This window comes from Sapajus apella, unplaced genomic scaffold (assembly GCF_009761245.1).
Source record: "Sapajus apella isolate SASKATOON/1434 unplaced genomic scaffold, GSC_monkey_1.0 scaffold4, whole genome shotgun sequence".
Taxonomy (NCBI): domain Eukaryota; kingdom Metazoa; phylum Chordata; class Mammalia; order Primates; family Cebidae; genus Sapajus; species Sapajus apella.
This window is the reverse complement of record NW_022436944.1, coordinates 38,070,179-38,095,462: the sequence shown is the minus strand read 5'-3', so window position 1 is coordinate 38,095,462 and position 25,284 is coordinate 38,070,179. Positions and strand designations below refer to the sequence as shown.

Sequence of the window (25,284 nt, the reverse complement as noted above, 5' to 3'; positions counted from 1 at the left end):
CTAGAGGCTGTGAGGCATGCTTTTAAAAATCTTTCTAAGGGCCTTTTGTCTGACTGAAGGGTTCTCTATGGCATCATCTTAGAGCTTTCTGAGATCTTAACGAAGGCTTTTACAGTAACACCTTTGATTTCATCTTTAGGTCTTGCTTTTCTGTCTTCGTCCTAGATTTCGTCTTTGCCCAGAAGCAGTGAGTTAATGTTGGCATCATTTGCTGTCTTAAGAGGCTGGGAATGAGAAAAAGCTGTATTTTCAAACCAAGCGAGTTCTAGCATCTTTATGTTTACCAGTTATTCCTTTTGTTTTTTTCTCTTCTTTCATTCTGCTATAAGTAACACAAATAAACCATACAGCACCTTTAGCACTCTGCCTGGATATCTCCTTAGCTAGATCACTCAGTTTCTGTGTTCCATATAACTCAAAGCTATCATATAGCCAGATTTTCCACCACTGCATAATAAGGAACCCTTTTCCTCCATTTTTTTTCTCGCATTCATTTAAGCCCACACTGGCAGCCTCCTTGCAGGTTGTCTTTTGCTAATAGTCTTTTTTCCCACAGCCTTTAGTTTTTCACTGATGCTCTCCTGAAGGTCCTTCTGGCTTCTATCCAGTCCCATAGACACGTTTACCACATATTTTAGGTTTTTTTTTTAAAAAACAGCACCCTAGTTTCCGGTATCAAAACCTCTATTATCTTTTGCTACGTAATTCATCAACCAAAATTAGTGGCATAGAACAACAATCAATTAGTATTTCATGACTGCTATGGATCAGGAGTTTGGGAGCAGTGTAGCTGGGAGATTGTGTCTTACAAGTGTTTCATGAGATTGCAGTCAGGTGGTTACTGGAGCTGCAGACATTTGATTGCCTGACTATAGTTGGAGTATCCACTTTCGTTCCTCTCCATGTAGATATCTCCATGGTGCTACTTAAGGGTCCTCTTTAAAAAGTTACTTTCTCCAGATCAAGCAATCCAAGAAAGAAAAAGAGCCACTAGAAACTATCTTGTTTTTATGCCATTACCTCAGAAGGGAAGGGTGAGAATTAAAGAATTTGCTGGCATAGTTTTAACACATCCCCATGGAGCTTCCAAGGTCTTCCCATGATCTTTTTCATTCTGTTCACTAGAATGGGAAATGTGTACAGAGGCCTGCTGGTGGAGAAGTTAGGGGAGTGTATTGTGTAGTCACACATAATTTCCACTCTCATTCCATTGGCTGGCACTCAGTCACGTGGCCAGAGCTAACTGAAAAGGAAGCTGGGAAATTAAATTCAGCTATATGCCGGCAAAATAGAGAAAACAGGTTTGGTTGAATAGGGAGAATGCAAATTATCAACCAACATAAGTAACACAGGAAGAAAAAGAATTGTGCGTTTCAGTGTGTCTGTTTTTATTCCATATCAAATTGTTCCTTGTTGTGGTCTTGGCTTGATTGTTCAGTTTTTCTTTAGTAAAACAATAAACCACTGTAAGGTATTACAGTTATTTTGGTGGTTAATAGTATTCTAGGGAGTTTTCATCAGCTCATTTAAAAATTTTGGATGAGTGCTTGTTTTGATTTTCTGTTTTTGAAATATGGGCATAACAACAGTTATTGTTCCTTCAAGTCCTTCTGTGCTTCTTTGTCCTATTGCATGATTATAAACCCTCACCAAGGGCTTTACTTTTTCCCCTGGGGCATCTTATTGAATACTTGCATCTTCAGTATTTCATCTGGGCCCAATGCTTTGTCTGTTTTAATACTTCTAATTACCTAATTATGTACTATAATGTGGTGACAAAACCCTTTATCATTTTACTCTTTTCTTAACCCTTTTCTTGCTTAGGAAAGATTCTTTTTGTCTCTTTGTTGCCTGAGAAACTCTGCATTACAGATAGCCCAGATGTTTGTCTGGCTTCCCTTTATTGTCTGTATTATGACAGACCATTGCCCTGTTGAATGTCTTTCCAACTATCAGGCACCTGGATTCCTGGTTATTGGGCCTCCAAAGATGGTGTTTAGTTCACCATCCTTCACTTTTCAGTTCATTTCCACACACTGCAGTCATATGAGACCATATCCAAAAGGCAAATAGGATACTCTTTGTCATAAATAACTTTTGTTACAGAATTAGTAGCCATTCTGTCATTTATACATCTTTATGTAATCAAATGCCTGCAGTAAGTATCCATGAGCCAAATGTAATAGAAATCCATAAGATTTTTAAAAATTATATGAATTGTACTTAAGGGTAACTAAAAATTGATGAAGAAAATGTGTTTATTATATATCTATATTTTAGATAATAAAGAAAAAATGATGGGATTATAGTTTTACCATTTTATGACTTCTAATGAATTAATAGATTTAGGCGATAATCATTAACAGTTGGTAGCACCACAGAAAGTGGGATAAGCTAATATTAGGTGGCTCCTCATGGAAGTACACAACACCAACTTACCACTACATTGAAATCACCCCAAGTTTAAATCAACATAATTTATTTTGTTGTTGAATCTACAACTTGGGCAGGGCTCAGTAGGATGGCTCATCTCTGTTCCACATGGTGTTGGCTGGGGTAGCTTGAAGTCCAGGGTCTGGAATCATCTGAAGTTTTCCTCACTCACCTGTCTAGTTGTTGAAGCTGGCTCTCAGGTGAGACCTCCTGTGGAGCTGTGGTGGGAACACCCCAGAAGGCCTTTTCATATGGCTGCTTGGGTTCCTCACAGTATGGTGTCCAGAGAGAGCCAGACAGAAGCTGTGTTCCAGCATCACTTTTGACACGTTTATTTTGTGAGAAACTGGTCAGTAAGGCTAGCATGAACTCAAAGGGAAGAGAGTTAGACTCTTTCATCTTTCTGTGGGAGGAGTACCAAAGAATTTGCAAACATGTTCTCAAATTATATCACCTTTGAAGAATTTTGTCAAAAACTTGAACCTGAAACTGATAAAGTCTCTAGATCTTACTGCCAGTTTGTAGCAAATACAGGGGAAAGGAGAATCTGGTAAATAAAACAATGGACTTGCAATGTGTAAAATTCTGATGTGGGAAGCTTCTACAGGATAAAAAATCTGTTTTTTATAAACAAATACTTTGCAAGATAAAAAAGAGGAAAAGGACAAGTCTGTAGATTAAAGGAATCTTAAGAGATATATCAACAGGTTGTAATGTACTGACAAATATTCCTTGGCTCTTGAACAAAGTGTTAAGAATTTTTAGACAGTCACAGAAATTTGAACATTTACTGGATATTTGATGAAGTTAATAGATTATTATTTTTATTAGTAGTAGTGTTATAATGGCACTATGGGATTTTTGGGTGTTTTTTGTTTTGTTTTGATTTTTTGAGGCAGGGTATCACTCTCTTGCCTAGGCTGAAGTGCAATGGCACAGTCAAGGCCCACTGCAGCCTCTACCTCCCAGGGTCAAGCAGTCCTTCCACCTCAGCCTCCCAAGTAGCTGGGACTACAGGTGTGTGCCATCATACCCAACTAATTTATTTTTAATTTTTTTTGCGAAGACAGGATCTCACTCTGTTGCCCTGTCTGGTCTCAAACTCCAGGCTTAAGTGATCCTTCTGCTTTGGCCCCCCAAAGTGCTGGGATTATAGGTGTGAGCCCCTTCAACTGACCTATGGTTATGTTTTTAAAGAGTGCTTGTCTTTTAGAGATAAACATTGCAGTATTTATAGATATAATAATGTCTGTGATTAGCTTCAAAATAATGCGATATTGGGGAGGAATATTTGTAAAACAAGAGACGATTAGTGACAAAGCTAGCTGATGGGTAGATTGGGGTTCAATCTGTTATTGTCTTTTCTTTATAAATGTTTGAATTTTCCATAATGATTTTTAAAACTTACAATTAAACCTATATTTCCTACCAATTTTGGTTTATTTCAAGATAGAAAACAAAACTGACACACCAAATGTTTATGATGGCTCTTGTTGTTATTGTGTACTATGTAAAATTTGTTTAAATATAGTTTCTTCACACATCTGAGAGAGAAATTTCTATATTGTAAATACTGATCAATTGAGTTAAAACCGAAATATGACTTTTTACCCTAATGTAAAAATTTAAGACTGTTTTAGTCTAAATTCCATTATGGACTGTTAATCTTTGCTGTTCATCTCTATTTTTATAATTTTGTTCTCGCCTATTTTACATCTCCATTTTTATTTTATGGTCAAATGTAGAAAGACTGTCTGATAATAATAAAATTAGTTTCCAGTTCCTACTTGGTGTGACTATTTTTCCTCTCTGTTTTATTTTCCTACCAGTATTTTGGGTTGAATAAATTGTGAACTTCTACAGTTTTAATAATAAATTTCTCTCTTATTTTCATGAAACTATAGAGTCATTGTTGATTTTTCAAAATCTGAATGATTGTTGCCTCTAGTGTGGGTCAGTATTCTGTATTTTTAATTACTGTTTCAAAAACAGATTTGCCTTTCCAGTGATATTTGGGTTAGACTGATGTTTAAGTTACTTTACCTATCCTGAATCCACACCAGCTGGCGTGGGGTAAATAAAGCCTAAATAAATAAAGCCTGTAAGTGTAATGGGTGGTAACTGTTTTGAAACCTACAACGTATCATCAAAAACAGATTATTACTATTCCTAGAAATGCTACTCACTGTACTTTTCTCTCATTTCTTATACCTATAAATGTAACATCTTCTGGATTGAATCCTGGTACTGTGACAATCAAGTATTTTTTGTAGGAAATATGTTATTGTCTAATATTCATCAGCCTTCTGAGCTAGGTTCTTATGTGTAACTCTAAAGTCATGGAATTTTACCTAAATGCATTTCTCAGATTCATTTATAACTGATTAGGAAAGCAGTTGGAAAGTGCTGCTGTTCTCTTAACTACCCAGATACTTTGGCATAGGTATTATTTATCTGTGCTTCAGTTTCCTTGCCTGTTAATCTCTGAGTTGGACTGGATAATCTCCAAAGACTCAGCATGAAACTCTAATTTTCAGTTCTTTTTCCAACTTTTGAAATAGTTTTGAAAACTTTACTACTTTTTCAGAGCTTTTATATATCTTTCTACCTTACTTATTTGATGCAATGGATTCTTCACCATTTAGAGAGAGAGTGTCATGAAGCTTCACAAATTAGCACTTCAGCATTGTAGAGTCGAATCGTAGCTGGTGTGCTATTGCATAGATATGCTATGTCTTCATCATACACATTTTCAGTTGATTCGATATTTGCTAAAAGTCGGCAATTTAAATTACTACCTGCAATTGAATTCTTGTAGATCTTTAGTTTTTAATCTTGAAAGCAGTTAGTATGCATTTAAATGAAACCAGGAATTGGTATACAGTGTGTTAAAAGAAAAACTTCAGCTGAATTAAATTTAATGGAGTTTAACTGAGCAATGAATGATTTATGAATCAGGCAGCACTCTGAGTAGGCTCAGACTCCAGCACAGCCACATGGTGGAAGAAGATTTATAGACAGAAAAAGGAAAGTGACATTCAGAAAACAGAAGTGAGGTACAGAAACAGCTGGATTGGTTACAGGTTGGTGTTTGCCTTATTTGAACAAGGTTTGAATAGTTGGCTACATTTGATTGGCCAAAACTTGATGACTGGCACAAGTGTAGGCTATGGTCTGTTTACACCTCCACTTCTTATAGTTCACGATTTACAGAGAAACCTTTAGGCTGAACTTAAAATATGTAAGGAGGCAGGTTCAGGCTAAACTTGACTTAACAAGTGTAATTTACATTTTTAGTTTTTAGGTATTCTTTATAGTCTATGGTTACTCTTTGCAAAGTTAACATAGCAGTTTTTAGATTCTTTCATAATCCATTTTAGATTGTAACAGCTACACAGAATTTCGTTGTGCTAATGTGTGTAGAAAATTTACAAAAAATAGGTAAGGAAGAAGACTTGCAAAATTATTAAGTTAGGTGATCTAGATCCAGATCTTTGGGAATGAAGCCTACTCAAAGACAGAGTTAAATTTATGTTATATAATGAGAAGGAGAGAAAATTTTACCTCTCAAAAGGATTACTGTATTCTTAATGGCTAAGTTTCCCAAGAAACTTCTCTATACCAAGTTATTTTATTAACTACTTATCTGTCTTTTATCCTGATTACCTCAATTTGGGATATTTCACTTTTTAAGGGCTTTAGCAACTTTCTTTTGTTCTGAAAAGTCATTTTAAAAGTTTTTGTGTTTCTTTCCTACTTCAGTGCATTTGGCATCATTCTGCAGTTTCTTTGGCTTCTCTGACATATGATTACTCTTCAGGTTAATTTTTCTCTTCTTTAGAAGTTACTTGTGCCACCCCTATTTGAACTCTGATGCCTGGATAGGAACTGCCTGGGAGCTCACCACATTAAGCTTTATGCAAATATGTGAGGCAACCTTGCTCAGATCCTTAGGTTGTTTACTGCCCCCTGCCCCCCACAAAGAGGCTTTCTTGCTGCTACAGAAAAGGTTAAAAAAAAAAATCTGTCTGGGCAGTTGCATATCAAAGGGAATTGTAAGCAAAAGTCAAATGAATGCATGAAGGTAAAATGGACCTTAATCTATTTTAAAAATTAGGACCAGAAAAAAGATTGCTTCACAGATCTCTAGCATAGTTCACCCAAAAAGCTGGCTTGGAATAGAAAGTTATAACATTCCAAGGTACCAACAAAGTAGCAGAATGCAGCATAAAAATAGCTGAGGTCACCAGAAATGGGAGGCAGTAAACCATTATAATATGATATAAAACAGCCATTATTGCTCTTTAAAGGACTCATGAAGGCGTATTTTTCTGTTTCAGTAATGTCCTATGCCTTCATGCTATAGGTCATCTTCCTCTCTACTCTCTCACATTTTCCCTCATTTTTTAGTTCCAAAGCCACCTGATTGTAATCTCATCTCCTAAAGTACCATTACTCGAATACTATTGTAATAATGGCCTCTATCCCTGAATATCTACTACTTATCAGGCACTGTTCTTGGTGCTCTCACATGATCTCATCTTGATCACAAGATCAGTATTATTATCTCTACTTAATAGATGAGGCAGTTAAGTAATCATTCACTCAGGGTTGCATAACTGGAAATTCTGCAACATGAATTTGAACACAGGCTATTCTACTTGGAGTTAGGACTTCTAAATTTCACTTTATTATAATGCACTCTTATGTCCTTTCTACTCTTTCAGGTTTATTGCTCTGTAGAATTATTAAAATACTGTTTTCTTTATCACTTCCTTATTCAAAAATGTAGCTTTACTATGCAGTGTTTCCGTAGTTGGAAATCCAGCATTCAAAGCTTTTTCCAGCCTTGCTCCACCTTTTCTTCTGTCCCACTGTCCTGCTCCCAGCTGGCAGTAATTCATGGAATTGTCTTTTCATTCTGATTAATGATTACCATGTAATGCTGCACTCTTGAAATACCCATTGCTTTCTGTGCTTCTGTTTTGATTACCTTTTCCACTGACGTTCCATGTTCCTCCTCTCCTGAAAATACTTGCTCAAACCCTCTATCATTAATCCCAGTTGACTACTACTAATACATGACATTCCCTCAGCCCTTATACTTTCTTTGTCTTTGCATTGCTGTGGGTTTTCTCTTTGGGTTCTTGCAGTTATGGTGTTTTATTGTGTTATAAAGAAATATTTTAAAGTCTATATTTTAATCAGATGAAAAGCTGATAGTGTGGTTATACATAATAACTGAAATGTCAATATTTTATATCAACGTAAAAGAATGACAGTCTTTCTTTTGGAAAAAAATTGGTACTTTTACAAAATCACATTCTTATCTTAAAAACCAATGGGCTGAAACAAAGCAACTCCTCATCCACAGATAGGTAGAATATAATTCACTTTGCTTAAAAACTATTCACACATGTATGAAGTATATGAAGCATGTGAAGAAATTTGAAATGTGAATATGTTGAAGCATGTCATTTACCTCTGGGATGTAATTATTTCCCCTTTCCTCACCTCTTTTTCAGTCCCCATGAAAGGCATAAGTTACATGGCAAACACAAGCTTGTTCTAAAACCTGAAGCAGCCCTTGGCACGTCTTCGAGATGAGAATTTGAGGGTGATTCTTGAAACTGTGTTAGTCAGTTTCAATCTTGTGTTTCTTTTTCCAGGTTTCCTGAAATGCAGTTTTTCCAACAAGAAAATGTGAGAAAAATTCTTACAGATGTTCTTTTCTGTTATGCTAGAGAAAACGAGCAGTTGCTTTATAAACAGGTAATGAAAATATCTTACAGGTGGCATCCATTGACTCAGATTTTTCTATAAAGCTTGACAAATGATAGAGCAATAATGTAGCCTTTATTGTATCCAAAGTTGTATCATAATGCTAAAGCAATCAGAGAGCTGCTTGTCAGCTGCATGGTGAGAAAGGTAAGCTCATTGAAGCACATATGCTGCTTCCCCATTTTAAGACATTCCACCAAATTGTCTTCTATAAGGTGTTCAATCTTTGCTTTCAACTTTTGGGAGCTTGTTTATAAACAGCATCTTTGAAGGCAATCTAGTAATAAAGCTTCAGAGTGGTATGTATAAATATTATTTTTAAGGATAGCATTTATAAATATAGGACAAGTCATGTAAAAAATAATCAAGAATCCTATTACTCTTTAAAACTTATCAGTAATAGAACTTCAGAAAGTTTCTTTCATTTTTTTGAAATTCATTTTTACTTTCTTTGTGATCCTGTTATTTGACTCATCTCATTACTAAAGAAAGATGATTATTGGATTGTTTTATTTTATTGAAATATAAATTATTTAATACATACAGATGTGTTTACATTTTTTGACTTTGTGGTGTTCTAATAAAAATATACACAATTGGATATTTTTATGTATTTCTCCAAATGCAAATTAAGTGAGAATTCAAGCTAATTTTTAAATTCTCTAGTAATCAAAAGTTATAATGTGTATCTAATTCAGTATCACTGAACTTAAATTTAAATAATAGCAAACACTTATGGTAAAAGCAATGTGTTTAATTTGAAATAAACTAGATTTAATGATAGTAAAACATATCAGACTACAAATATACTAAGTACATTTTTAATTATTGTGTATATATAGAATACCCAAGGGAACTAATTTTATCTTATTTTTAATAGTAGTAATATTTTTCTGTATTACCTGCTGACAATAGCTTATTAGAATTGGAAATGAAAAATATATTGCATTTATAGGGCAACCAAAAACTAAAATGTCCAGAAAAAAATTAATAAAGATACAAAGCTATATGAAGAAAACTATAGTCCAAGTACAGTGGCTTACACCTATAATCCCAGCACTTTGTAGGGGTGAGGCAAGCTGATTGCCTGAGCCCAGAAGTTTGAAACCAGCCTGGGCAACATGGTGAAATCCTGTCTCTACAAAAAAAAAAGAAAGCCCACCAAATTAGCTGGGCATGGTGGTGTGCATGTCTAGTCCCATATACTTGGGAAACTGAGGTGGGAGGATCCCTTGAGCCCAGGAATTTGAGGCTACAGTGAGCTGTGATTGATTCACTGCACTCTCACCTGGGTGAAAGAGTGAGATGTGTCTCAAAAAAAAAAAAAAAAAAAAAAAAAAGAGAGAGAAAAGAAGACTATAAATGTTATTAAAGGATATACAGCAAGAATTGAAGAAATAGAAAAATGATAGCCATGTTTTTGGATGAGAAGACTTTAAGTAAAAATATTACTTCTTTGCAAATTAAATGTTTAAATGGGTTGTCATTCCAGTGATAACCTGAGTGAGATATGTGTTTTTTTTAAAAAACTGGATATGCTTATTTTAAATTTAGTGCTTAAAAATGTTCCAGTTATTTTAAAGGGCATAACATAATTTAGGGATTAAAAGCACTGGGTGTAAATTCCTTTGTTTGAATCTCAGCTTTCTTCTCGTTTACTAACTTCACAATCTTAGACAGTTTACTTAATTTTTTTAATCTTTAATTTTTTATCTGTAAGATGAGGGCAATAATAGTAATTACTTTATAGAGTTAACATTTGGTGCCAAGCAAAGGTTCATGTTCGTAGCTGTGGTTATTTTTATTATCATTATACTAATTATTAAATATGTTGGAATTGCCACAGAATTTGAGGGAAAGGGAGAATGGCAACAGTAGATATTAAAACTTCAAAGGTTCTGTGATCAAACTAATGTGATAATATTATTTGACTTGACCATTGCTCAGTGAAACAGTCTAGAAACAGGTTCAATTATATATGGTATCTGAATATGGTAAAATGGGGGAAAGGATATTGACTTGCTATATTTGGCTTTCCATTTGGAAAAATGATTAAATTACATTTATTGGAGAATAAATTCCAGATGATGTAAAAATATAAATATAAAAACTAAAACTATATAAAAATACTAGAAGAGTATTTAGGAGAAAATTTGTGTAATCTCAGACTAAGAAAGGCCCTTGCAAGAAAGGTAGGCTCATGTACAAGTCGGATAAAAAGTCAAAAGACTAAAAACAAACCCAAAAAGGAGACTGGGAAAAAAAAATATTAGTGTGGAATTCTTTTGGACACAAATAGCAGAAGACCTCATTCAAAATGGCTTAAACTGTAAGCAGGTTGTTAACACACTTCACATGAAGTCTGGGATAAATGGTTCTGCCGCATTAGTTCAGTAGCTTAAATCTTTATCAAAGATTCCAGGATTTTGTTTTTCTGCTCTCTTTTCATTATATTGGCTTTTGTTGTGAACCTTATCTCTTTCTTATTTCTTCTCCTTTAAATACTTGAAAATACCCCACAGTAAAAGACTTGATGATAGTGAATCAAATCAGGATAAAGTTATCCCAAATTACACATCTGTTTTCTTATTTTTCTTTAGAGAAAGAAAAAATAGATTAAGAAAGTCTTATAATAGTGGAAACAAGTTCTGTGGACAAGGCACAAAAAACATAATAACTGCATTCCATCCACCATTTGTGATGGATGTGGCCCACTGCATTTGTATGGAAGACTGCACAGGAATATGGAAGATGAGATTCTTGATCTATTTGACAAAAACCTATCAATTACTGAATAAGAAAGTATTATTAGCTTACTCCTGGGTGTCATTTTGAAAGACTTAATTACTCCCTGTTTAAAATCTTACAGATTTTTTACAGAGAAATAATACCTTGCTATAGAAGGACTGAATATTTAGCCAGATCAAATTTAAGAAAAAACCTTAAGTTTCATCACAAGCTGTTAAAGCTCTTATTTTGTACTAGGTGACACCCCGTTTAACATCGACCATATTGTTAATAGTTATGGGATTTTATTGAATTAATGAGACTGTTATCATGTAGTAGAATGTCTTGCTGAGTTAATTGAAATTGCAGAGATTATATAAATGGTATTAATGAACTTTGACTGCCTGATGCCTTAGCTTTAATAAAGACTGCTTGGTGGGCTAAATGAACACAGGCAGATAAAAGAACAGGTTCAATTTTGTGAACCTACAGGCTGTTGATGAAGAAAACTTTGTTACCTTTATTTTCAACTGGCATGAGTTTGGAGTGCAGTGACTACTAAAAATCTAGCAGAGATAAAAGCTTTTAAGCAGGCAGAAATGCTGACAATGTAGGTGGAAGCAAAATACACATTTTGGGAACCAGATGCATACTGTTAATACATAATTTTTTTATTATGCTTTATCAAATTTATAGCATATTGAATTCATGATTATTTCTGGTATTTCTCTTTTCTTTTAAAGATGTATATGTAATTGCCATTTGTAAAGCAGGTTTTACTAATCTAGAATTGATAGCAAAATCAAAAATCTCTTTTAGGTATTTGAAAAAAAATCCCTAGTTTAGATGAAAGTCAAAATTGAACTTGTATAATAGTTTTAATGGTATTCAGAAGACTCTTAATTTCCATCCTGCCAAGAACACCTTTATTTATTGATTTGAAATATGATTTAATGCTATTTTTTTAATATTGTTTTTACTCTGTGGATATATTAAGTGGTAGATATTTCCTTCATTCAGTCAATATGTAGTGAGTACCTTCTTTGTGCTGGGCCTGTGGTAGGATCTAGATGTGTGTATACGTACACACATGCACGCGCACACACACATACTCACACTCACCCTCACAGTTGTACAGTGTCCATTCTTACCTGTGGTACAGTACATCCTTAGGGCAAACAGTAGTTCACCATTACCTGCAGTTTCACTGTATGAGGTTTCAGTTTCCTGTGGCCAACCAGCATCCAAAAATAGTTGAATATAGTACAGTAATTTGAGAGAGAGACCACAATCACATAATATTGTTACACTGCATTGTTATAATCGTTCTATTCTTACTATTAATTGTTGTTAATCTTAGTTGTTAAAATTAATCTTATAAAGATTAACTTATAATCTTTAAATCATAATCTTAATACCTTTGTCATACACGTGTGTGTAAAAAAACAGCCTAGTATATGTAGTTTTCACTACTATTTACAGTTTTAGGCATCCACTGGGAAGTTTTAGAATATATCTCCTGCACATAATGGGGGACTACTCTACAGTCATTTCTGTGCTCATTTTATTATTTTGTTCCTCTGTCTCTAGACTACAAACTCCATCAAAATTAGAAACTTGCACACTTCATTCACTTTTGTGTCACAGTAAATATAGGCATTTATAATTTTTGCAATAAGTGAATGATTAATGATGTTTGAACAAATGTAGAATCTAGACAGAGCAGTGTCAGAGAAACTAGAGGAAGGAGAACATTTATAGTTCTGAAGATGTCTTTAGACAAGAACTCTTTCTTATAAGCTATAACTTATTATAAAATATATTGTGGGTGAAAACACTCTTTCAAAAGGTCATCACCACTGACAGCAAAGAAAGAAAACCTCATGATAAACCTAATAAGAACTATACAGTTTTGCAAATTTTGGGATTAGAAAATCTGATGTTCTTAAAAATATTCTTCTCAAGTTGATTTTAATGCAATACCAGTAAAAATTTTAATGCTTTGTTTACCATTTTGTGTAACCTAAATGATAATGTAACAGCCTGGAGTAAAAAAATATAATAGTCAAGATGAATTTGAGGGAAAAAAAGGAGCAGAAAATAGAAAATAGTAGAATATTTTCAAGGTCAAATCTTTATAATGGCACAATTATTGTTAATAATATACAAACCAATGGATTACAATAGAAGCCCGGAAAAAACATCAGCTAAATGTTCATATTTTAACTAAGGATAGCATTTCAGAACTCTAGAGGAAGATGGGTTATTCAACTCATTGAAGATGGAATGATTATTCAGTAAATTGATATAATTCTTTTGGAGAAAAAATACTTATTTTCATGGCAAAAATTAAAATTATATCAGTTGAGCAAAGAATTAACTGAAGGAAAAAAGGAAATTGTGTTCTTACCTGATCTCAACATGGGGAAGGTCTTTATAGTCATGAAAGCAGAATAGAAAACATGAAGGATGATTTATGGTATTGGCTAAAGTTTATAATGTGGGTATGATATAAGATAAATCATAGAAATTAAAAGTAAGACTAATGATAACCATGGTAAAATGTTTGTAACAAAAATTACAAAGGGTTAATATCTTTTTTTTTTTTTTTTTTGAGACGGAGTTTCGCTCTTGTTACCCAGGCTGGAGTGCAATGGCGCGATCTCGGCTCACCGCAACCTCCGCCTCCTGGGTTCAGGCAATTCTCCTGCCTCAGCCATGCCCAGCTAATTTTTTGTATTTTTAGTAGAGACGGGGTTTCACCATGTTGACCAGGATGGTCTCGATCTCTTGACCTCGTGATCCACCCGCCTCGGCCTCCCAAAGTGCTGGGATTACAGGCTTGAGCCACCACGCCCGGCCTTAATATCTTTAATTGGTATAGAACTACTAGACATCACCAAGGAAAGAAAACACTTTATCAGGAGAAAATGGACAACTTATTAAGTAAACAGTCAATGAAACTTTGGGGTTCAGTCTTGCTAGCATTTAAATGAATTGTAACAATTTAACTGTGTAACATGACAAAATTTTTTTAAAACACTATGAATAAAGGTGAAGATGTGTGAGAGAGTGATTTATGTATTCTTCACTGAGGGAAGTCTTTCTGGAGACAGCTTCATGGTATACATCATACCAGACTTTAACACATATTTTTATCCCTTTACCTTGAAATTCTACTTCTAAGAACTTTAATCCTGAAGAAATCATCCGAAATAGGCAAAAAAATAGGCGAAATAGGCACTGCAAGGATATCTATTGGAGTTTTAAATTTATTTCTTACGTTTTGTTTTTTGGCTGGCCTCCCTCTCTCCCTTTATCTTTTTTTTTTTTAATTTTTGTTTTTGCTTTTCCATACTTTTTTTATTAATACAATTCTTATTTATTATTTTAATGGTTAAAATTATGGCACTTTGTTTTTGGACTAACTTGAGACTATTCCAAGAGAATAAACCCCTCATGATTTTTAAAGCAGAGTTAGCAATGTTTAATGTCATTTTTTTTTAGGTGTCTAACATGTTATCTGAAAGATTTTTTTTCAAGGTTTGTTTAATAAGGAGATGGTTATCCATAAAGACTGAAACAAGATGTGGTAATTTGTCCTAAATCACAAGTAAATTGTCAATGAATCTTATATTGTTTTGTAAAAATATAACTAAATCATTTTAATTCAAGGCTAGCAGTAACTTATATGTGAAATCTAAAAATGTTAACTTGTATATTATCTTTGTGATAACAATTGGCTTTCTAAGAATAGTACAACACTACTAGACTGTGCAGAGGACTTTGTAACTGTCCATTGTAGGAAGTGTTCTCTGATTCTACCAGCAAAAGATTTATCTCCTCTGCTTTCATATTTTTATTTCCTCTAAAAGTGGTATTTTGTCTTGTCTTCTTAAAAAAGAGCATCTGTAGTTACTACGCAAAAGGAAAGTAGTAATTTGCTCACTTTATGAGACAGGAAAGATTATAATCTATTTTAACTTGCTGAAACATGTTTTTTGACACTTAAGGGGGAAAGAAATCTCATTAGCAAAGGTAGCCATAATGTGGAATACCGTATGTCACCACTTTTATGGATCAGTAGTGGACTTTTATAGTACCCTTTTCAGCACAGCTTAGTAACTAATAATATACCTTTTTGTGTATATACCTATTTTTGGTGAAACCCAACATAAGGAGGAAAATAATGTTGATGAAATCGTTAAATAAATTAAAATTAACCTTATAGTTGAAGTAGACAGGAAAAACTTATGGTAGTTTTCTGATTAAACATGTTAAATCTTATTTTAACAAGTTTATTTTCTGTCATACCTTCTTAAGATTGTTTCTTTTATTATCCAACATTTCTAGCTAGCTGACTTCAGCGCTTCCTAAATCTACAGACATCCTAATTTTGAGCCATTATATAATGAAAACATTGGATATAATTTCCTTAGGTCTACAGTTCTTAGTTGCCCTTCTTACTGAAGATCTTAACACTGTAGCTCATGATTATAATTTGCATAAAGGAAATTCATATTTATGAGTACAGATCTTGAAGCAACTGACAGGTGCAAGGTTGTCTACCATGCCAATTTATTGTTTGTCATGTCATTTAAAAGGGAACTGCTCTCCATGTTTTAAAGAAGAATACCTGCTGTGGTTGAATTAGAATCAAATTCTAAAAGTAGATAAAAATCCCATCTTGTAGCTTTCCATTTTTATGTCTTTCTGTATAATGTGGAAATTTTGGTAGTGGGGATTGGTTTGAAGAAGTATTTAACTGAGGTTATACTGTCCAGTAATGGACTCTGAATATCCTCTCTTTATTTTTCTGGCTCTTTATTTCAGGGCATGCATGAGCTGTTAGCACCTATAGTCTTTGTCCTCCATTGTGACCACCAAGCTTTTCTACATGCCAGTGAGTCTGCACAGCCCAGGCAAGTTTGTTTTTTTTGTTTTGTTTTGTTTTTTTAATATGAGCTCCTTCTGTTTTTTAGCCCCCACTGTAACCTTTGTTTTTAAAACCTGAAAATCTTTTCAGTGGAAGATACTTACAAGTTGTATAGGTTGTAAACATTTGATTGTGTTTCATGTGGTTAATTGTTAATTCTACATAATAGTTGTAAGGCCAGTTTAGCTATGGGGCAAATTTGGAATCATAAATGTCTTTGAAAATTTTGATTCTTTATCAAAAGAAGACATAAAACGAATGGATCAAGAATTGAAAATTTTTGTATTAATCGCAAAAGCGTTAATGATTGATAATATTCATATATATCATCCTCTAATGATCCATTTTTCACTCCAAGCTGAGTAAGACTTTATGAGATTATTTCTCCTCACCAGATATGACTCAGCTTAATACACAAGTAAGGGAGAGCAGAGCCACACAAAAAACCTCAGTATGTAAATAAACAAGATTGCTTCTCAAATTTTTAAGATATATTCATTTATTCTTTCCTGCAACTAACTTTTGTAATTGGCTTTAACTTGGGCTAATTGTTAGAATTCACTTTTCTACCTTAAGAAACCCCAACTTACGGGCCTTCAGAAAATAATTTTGGAAATGTAGGACTCTAGGAATGTAAGGCTGCGTCCAAGAGTGTTCATCAGGCCAGCCCATCTGTATGCAGTAAACAGAAAACTTGAAGTTAACATTTCACATATCTGACTATAAGATCTTTATTAATCAAATATAGCCATCCATTTTACTGAGCATATGTTCAGACCTTTGTTAAATTAACTTTTGTCTACTAGTTTATAGATTAGTATTTTCAAGTTTCTTTGAAGCTTTGTTAATTTTACTGAGTTTTTTGATCTTGACAAGAGTATAACCAAATGTTAATTGCTTTCACTTCAGTTATTCTAAAATATAAACATGAAGTTAGTATTAAGATCCTGTTTTAATGCCAGTTTTTTTAAAAACGTGAATGTATGCTTCAGATTGGAGCTTTTTAAAAAATGCGCATGTAGAATATAATTTACAAGAAAGTATAGGTGATTGAAAATAGCTTTTAAATGAGTTGGACATGCTTCTTCAACTGATTCAGTCTGTAAAAAGTAAAATAAATGCTTAAGAGGTGTTCTCACTGATAAATTGATGTTAAAATGAAAATGAGAGTTAAAGAAAATAAATCAATGTTTTGATATTGCATATTTGACCAGTAACTGTATTTTTGTTGTTTTGGACAAGTGATAGATTGTGGATTGATTGATTATTCTAGATGAATCATAGTCAAGGAATATATTGTCACATTGTATATTTGTTATTTGGAATAATTAGATAGTTCATTGTGGCATAGACAAGGCAGCTAATTTGTTTTTGATCCTTATAGAAAGAAAGCATATAATTTGTTAATGGCATTGCTCTTATAAAAAGGCTAATTTTTTTTTTCATTTGCACATGATATGGAAGTTATCAGTGTAGAATAAGGGAAACTCTGCATCTACTTTAATTATTTAAAAATTACACATTTTGATTGCTTGTATTGCTTTTTTAAGTGAGGAAATGAAAATTCTCTTGAACCCTGAGTATCTGGAACATGATGCCTAGTAAGTACAAAAACTTTGTTTGTTTTATTTTTTTATACCATTGTTATTTTAAAGAAAGTTTAACATAACATGTTACTTTGTTTTATTTTTAGTGCAATGTTCTCACAACTTATGGAAACTGCTGAACCTTGGTTTTCAACTTTTGAGCATGATGGTCAAAAGGTAAATCATACAGTACCGATCTTTTCAGTATATTCAATGGAGCAAATGCTTTCAGTAAATAACAAGATGTAACCAAAGTATAGTACATAGCCATTATTATTGCTATAACCAAATGAAATTACCTATGGAATAAGATTGAGCCTGGGGATCTAAGTATATTTCTAATCATACTGGCAGATACACAAAGGCAATATAAAATTTTCATATAAATGCATTATGTGTGTATATATTAAGCAGCATCAGTGCTTAGTTATAAAATTATTATAATCTTTCTCTTGCTACCCTAGTGAGTTGGTATACACATTGTTATGGAAATGCATAGGTGAAACCTGTATCAAATAGGTTGTTTTGCTTTTACCAGTGTGTTGCTATTGAATTCATAAATTTAACATCAATATCCTTTACTCTTAATTTCTCTTATTCTTATTTTTAACTATATTTTTAATTTTTATATAATTCACAAAGCATAACATGGACCTATTAAACTTTTAATGGTTTCTAGTATATTTACAGGGTGAGGCAAACGTCCTTGCTCTCTAATTCCAAAACATTTTTTGGTCACCGAAAAAGGAAACTCCATGTCCATTACCAGTCGGTCTCCATTTCCCTATTCCTGCAGGCCCTGACATCACTAATATACTTTCTGGCTCTATGGACTTACTGATTCTGATATTTCATAATAAGTGGAATCATAACATACTGCCTTTTATGACTGACTCCTTTCACTTAGCATAATATTTTCAGTGTTCATGTTGTGGCATTTACCAGTATTTAATTTCTTTTTATGCCTGAATAATATTGCATTATATTAGATATACCACATTTTGTTTGTCCATACATCAGTCGATGGACATTTGGGCTATTTTCACTTTTGGCTATTGTGAATAACTTTGAACATTTATATACAAGATTTGTATGAACATGTTTTCATTTCTCTTATTGCATACCTGGGAGTGGAATTGCTGAGTTAACTATATTTTTAAACTAACCTACATGCTATCTTAGTGATCATTATGGTTTTCTCATTATATTACATAGTATTGGAAAAATCACAAATACTTCTGGCTATGGACACTGTTAAAGATATTTGGCATATTGTTTCCAGTATGTTTCATTTCTTTTATATTGGTATAATTGATTGCATTCTGGTTAGAAATCGTTATTACTCAGTCACTTGATTCCAATTCTTAAAAAATGAAATAAACAATTGATATTTTTCATGCCTTTGGCCAGCTCAGAGGTTGGCATCCTACTGCCTGTAGGCCAAATTTGGCCTACCATCTGTTTTTGTACATCTTAAGAGTTAAGAATGGTTTTTACATTTTTAAATGGTTAGAAAACTATCAAAAGATGAATAGTATTTTGTAACATGTGAAAAAAATATGAAATTTAAGTTTCCATGCCCTTAAATGTTTAGGAACCCAGCCATTTCTATGTGTTTACTTGTTGTCTGTGGCTGCATGGTCATTACAGTGGCAGAATTGCAGCACAGACTGTATGACTTGTAAAGCGTAAAATATTTACTCTCTGGCTCTTTACAGGGTAAGTTTGTTGACCCCTACACTAGGTAATAAAGTGTTTCTTCATATACCAACATATTATATTCTAAAAGGGTTGCTGAAGGTAAAGGCTACTGTATGCATATTTGGCAAACTATATTCTTGGAATAATAACCTTTTGTTCTTGGCAAGTGATGTGGTGAAGTCATAGACTTACATGAATGTCAAAATTTTGAGCAGAGTATTTGAACACATATAAACACTGATCATTTCTTATAGTGGTCATTTTGTATTTTATAACTGAGTCACAGTATGTGAGAAACTCAGTGACTAAACTGTGAGGGTTATCAGTTCTTAGTTTTACCTAATTGTATTGATATTACTGAGTCAGCTTTATAAAAGTGGCTAAGCCAACACAAAGAAAGACATTGATTTTGTCAAGGAATGTAATAGATGTGACTTTTGATCTTTCATGTTAATTACTTGCATATACGAATGAATAAATATGTTCCTAAAAAGCATTTCTAGTGAATCCCTTTATCATCATCCTGTTTTAATTCTTTCATGGTGCTATCACCTTTTTTTAAGAATGAATGGTAGGCAGAAAATAAGGCTTCTTGTTTAAACTGTCACGGATAAAGAATGACATTCATATATTTATTTCATATTTAAATAATACATGTTCAATTTTTCTGTTTTTAGGGGAGAGAAACACTGATGACTCCTATTCCCTTTGCTAGACCACAAGATTTAGGGCCAACAATTGCTATTGTTACTAAAGTCAACCAGATCCAGGATCATCTATTGAAGAAGCATGATATTGAGCTTTACATGCACTTAAACAGACTAGAAATTGCACCACAGATATATGGATTGTAAGTATTAAAATTTTGTTTGTTTTTTGGTGGGGTTTTTTTTTTTTTTTTTTTTTTGGTGACAAAGTCTCACTCTTTCACCTATGCCATAGTGCAGTGGTGTGATCTTGGCTCACTGCAACCTCTGCCATCTTGGCCTCAAGTGAATCTCCCACCTCTGTCTGCCAAGTAGCTGATACCACAGACACATGCCACCGCGCCCTGCTAAGTTTTATATTTTTGGTAGATGGGGTTTCACCATGTTGGCCAAGCTCCCCCTGAACTCCTGAGCTTGCCTCTGCCTCCCAAAGGGCTGGGATTACAGGTATGAGCCATTGCGCCTAGCCTAAAGTTTAAATTGCAATTACATCTAATTATATAGTAGTTTCGAGTGATATGTTAGTTTCTATGTGTCTCGGATCCTTAAAAGTGAAAATAGCAACTGTTCCAGCTCCATTTTATTTCACATCTCTTTTGTGTTTCTGTTTGCATGCTCAATGTTTATTACTTTCACCTGTGTATGGTATCTCATCTAATACTCCCTGTAATACCAACCCTGTAAATTGGATATTATTCCTCTATTAGAGATGAAGAAGCTGAGGCTCAGATTTAGTTTACATGTATTTCCCAGTGAAATCATAACCCAAAACCATAATTATTTAGGATTGGCTACATAATTTGCAGAGCCAAGTCCAAAAGAAAGATGTAGGGCCCTTTTGAAAAAATTAGTAAGAATTTCAAGCTGGTAACAGCAAATCATTAAACAGCTTTCTCAGATTACATTCCAAGAAGTTGCATGAGTCATACATGCATGGAGCTAGCCCCAAATCCTAACAATACTATTAAGATGTTCGTGTTCTTTTTATTATATCATCGTTTGCTCTACCCTGAGAGGTAGATTCCTGTAAGTAAGATAGATACCTCTCTCAGGGACCATTATGTATTTTCTTCAGCTATATAACTTCTGTAACATGTCATAGCAGAACAGGGAGATGGTCACTCCTTAGGGAAGTGTGCATGTGTTCGTGTGTGTTTTCAGTGGCTTATAAAGTGGGTGTGCAAATTAGAAAAATACGATTTTAGTAAATATGAATTATCTATGTAGAGCTATAGACAAAAGCGTTCTTTATATTTAAATAATAGAACATTTATATCTAGTGCTAGGCAGTTTCTTGGTAGATATTTTATGTAAAGCTTGACTCTCCATTAGGCAGAACATGCAAAATTGAGACAGTTTTTTATTGAAGTGTACATAGTAGATGCTCAGTAAATGTGAATTTATTATTTGAATTGCAAAGCATCTCAAAAAAATCACCTAAAGCAGAGGCTGTTTATTTAACCCAGAAAAGAGAATAAATATGTTATTTATGTTCTCATTTTACACAGTCTTTCACAAATAATAACTTTGAGCTGTTTCTCTTCTCAGAAAGCCCTGAACTGTAACTGAAGAACTCTGCTTTTCTGTTTTAATGCTGCCTGTTTTCCTTTCTGTTATCTTGACTTCATCATTGAGAGCAGCTTCATTATTCCCAGTGGAAATGAGAAAATTGCATGAGACATGTGGTATTGGGCAGCAATGCAGGTTATTAATGAATTGCTATGCACACTTTAATATGTTTGTGATTAGACATAAAAATTTATTTTGAAATAGCTAGTAATAAGGTCTGGAGTTAAATTTTATATTCCTCTCCACTGTACAGTCAAAGAATTGATATACTCAAATACAAAAGCACATTTTACACCCTCAGAAATTTCTTGCTAAGGTCCAGAAATTGGTTTTAAATATTAGGGAAAGAAATTGATGTTGAACATCTTTATCATTTCTTTGAAATGCTTTATAATTTTTTTGCCTTTTTGCCAAAACTGTTGCTTTATGTTGCAGTGGTGATGGTATAGGCTTGGGTGCAATCGTTTATAACCAGGGTGTTTCTGTTTTATTTTCAGGCGTTAGTTTCCTTCAGTTAGTTTCAGGGGTTAGTTTTATCTTTATCATAATAATTTATAGAATTGCTTTGACATCTTGATCAGTACCTTCCCATTAAAATTACATGATCCATGGCATAATTGCTCTTAATCTTTCCAACCTTATCAGCAATACCGAAAATACCAGGACTTAATAATAATCATAGTTGCCTCATTTAGCTCATTTTTTTTTTTTTTTTTGGGACAGAGTTTTGCTCTTGTTACCCTGGCTGGAGTGCAATGGCATGATCTCGGCTCACCGCAACCTCCGCCTCCTGGGTTCAGGCAATTCTCCTGCCTCAGCCTCCTGAGTAGCTGGGATTACGGGTGCGCGCCACCATGCCCAGCTGTTTTTTTGTATTTTTAGTAGAGACGGGGTTTCACCATGTTGACCAGGATGGTATTGGATCTCTTGACCTCGTGATCCACCCACCCCGGCCTCCCAAAGTGCTGGGATTACAGGCGTGAGCCACTGTACCCGGCCTAGCTCATTCTTTTTAATAGAATCGCATTAATATTATTTTTTTAAATATGTATTTTTTAATCTTTGAAGGATAGATCACTCATGGTCTTAATTGGCCCGTATTACATTTTATAGTGCAAGGATTGTATTTACCTATTTCACATATTAATTTGGTTTTACTACTGTTTATGGAGCACATGAAAGGCCAAAGTGTTTTAATTTTCTTATATCCCTAAGCTGTACTGCCATCTGTACTAACTATCTGTATATTTTCTATTAATGACTGTTAGAAACCTTAGGTCAAAAAATACTGTAAGCCAGGCATGGTAGCACATGCCTGTAATCCCACCCTACTCAGGAGTCTGAGGCAGGAGGATTGCTTGAGCCCAGGAGTTCAAGTCCAGCCTGGGCAACATAGCAAGACCCCCATCTCCAGTAATAACAATAACAATAATGATAATAATAATACTGCCATTAGAAGCATAGCCCCTGGAGTAAAACAGCCTTTGTTTTTTCATCTGGGAAATGGAAATTAAAAATAATGGTACCTGCTTCTTAGGGTGCCTGTGAGAATGAAATCATAATATACAAAAAGCATAGTGCTCAGTGTATAGTATACATTTAATATATGTTTTGACATGTTTTTATTATCAGTATTTGTCATTACCATTACTTAATTAGAATATCATGGCTATGTGAATAAGATGTCCTGTGTAAATCATTGGCCCTTCCAACTCTGACTTTCTTTTTTCTTTTCACTAAAGTCTATGTACTTCTCTTACCTGGAAACTTAAAATAGCTGTCTTTTGGACCAGTGCTTTCTAAAGTGATGCTATGGAAGTTGGGAGTAAATTTTTATAAATGATCATATAGTTTGGCACAGTAATCTTATGTTCTAGAATTTAATAAATACTGTAGTTTTGTATTTCATAGAAATGAATTAAAATATCTAGTTCTGATTCACACAAATACATTAATCCAATTAATTGCTGTGCTGTTTATGTCTATTGTAAGAAAGTTGTTAATTGAGTTTTACATTCAAAATTAATACTTGAAAATATAGTCAGTGGTTTGAGTAAATATCACCAAGGGGCAGATGTAAACCAATCCATTTTTAGTTTATGAAACTGCTTTCTCAGATTACATAATAATTCATAGTTGTGTCATCTAAAGGGTGCTTCTACATGCCAGATATTTTATAGAATTTTGGTTTTCAAACAAAACAAATACTTTCTTGTAAAATAATTTAAGAAAATTATAATTTACAGTAAAAGTGAAAAATGTTTAAATTAAAAAATAGAAAATAAAAATAAAAGTAAACTATTAGAAATTATAGTAAAACTGTTAATAATGAATGAGTCAATGGCAAATGTTATCAGTACCAACAGCTCATATGGAAAGAGGAGTAAATCATAAATATATACTTATATGGGGGAAAAGTGTTAGTAAGATTAAATTAATCCCCATGTAGAGTCTAGATTCCTCATTCTAGTCAAAATTTTTAACAGTTGCATGGGACATCAAATTACTTAAATCTAGTCTGTATTATGGTCATAATTGTCATTAAGAAAAATTTTGCAATTATTTTTAAAACCAGTTCTTCCAAGAGAATATATGTTAATATCTCCTAAGGTGGGAGGTATGCCTTAAGTATCCACATTTGCTACATTTTGCTACATTTTGCTAATACATGTACTTAACAAAATTAGAGTTAATGAATAGTGTGAAAATACTAATTGCACTAAAATTGGGTAATCTTATTTTATATTGGATTATCTTAATATTACATAAATTGATGACATTTATCTTGACATATAAGTCCATATGAAATCTTGAATAGTATGTAATAGTTGCTTTATTTAATGTTATTTATATATTTAGCTGTATTATCTTCTGGATACTTAAACATTTTTTTGTTAGCAATGTTAATTTACTGCCTGTATTTTAGGTTAAGTAAAATTAATCTGCAATTAAATGTTCAACATAAATGATTTTATAAAATAATATATCCTAAAGGTAACTTATACTGTGTTTTTCATTAATTTTATGAAAATTCCTTCTGTTGCACATAGAATGAAGTTTCTCTTACTATAATTCAAATAAACAATTAACATCTTTTTTTTTTTTTTTTGAGCTGGAGTTTTGCTCTCTTGCCCAGGCTGGTGTGCGGTGGCACAATCTTGACTCACTGCAGCTTCTGCCTCCTGGATTCAAGCAGTCCTCCTGCCTCAGCCATCTGAGTAGCTAAGATAATAGGTGCCTACCACCACACCTGACTAATTTTTGTATTTTCAGTAGAGATGGGGTTTCACTACGTTGGACAGGCTGGTTGTTCAAACTCCTGACCTCCAGTGATTTGCCCACCTGGGCTTCCCAAAGTGCTGAGATTACAGGTGTGAGCCACCATGCCCAGCCTAATAAACATCTTGAGTTGTCTTTTGTTTGCCAATTATTGATTGGTATTGGACTTTAAAAAATCAGGTTCTATAAACCTGTTAATACATACTGACCAATTTCCAAAGTAAAATATTAACTGCATCATTTCCAGCTTTCCAAGGCAGTTTTTTAAAGTCATTTTTGTGCTATTTGTTAGTATGAGCGTAAGATTGTTTTGTGATTTTATCACTTGGGAATTATGTTTGTGCAAAAGCATCTAAAATATTTGTGTTATGATTCTATCACTGATCACACATCATGTTGTGAATTCAAAAGACTAAATTAGAGCAGATTTATATAGAGATTCAATACTACAATATTCTTTTTTTATAAACAGACTAAAATTTAAGTTTAACAGTTTGGGTAAGTTAGAATAACTTTTATTATCACCTTTAAATATATTGAATCTGTAAATTTTTTGCTACATTTC

At 33.4% G+C, this 25,284-nt stretch overlaps 1 protein-coding gene across 9 annotated transcripts in view; it reads left to right on the top strand.

The window, feature by feature from the left end:
• TBC1D5 (TBC1 domain family member 5) overlaps positions 1-25,284 on the top strand; it is a 557,272-nt gene that overhangs the window by 330,114 nt on the left and 201,874 nt on the right. For all 9 annotated transcript variants that reach the window (XM_032259250.1, XM_032259280.1, XM_032259257.1 and 6 more), the window contains 5 exons: positions 8,103-8,205; positions 15,775-15,863; positions 17,428-17,478; positions 17,571-17,640; positions 19,842-20,014. In XM_032259250.1, coding sequence (XP_032115141.1) covers positions 8,103-8,205; positions 15,775-15,863; positions 17,428-17,478; positions 17,571-17,640; positions 19,842-20,014 — 486 coding nt within the window. The remainder of the gene's footprint in view (positions 1-8,102; positions 8,206-15,774; positions 15,864-17,427; positions 17,479-17,570; positions 17,641-19,841; positions 20,015-25,284) is intronic.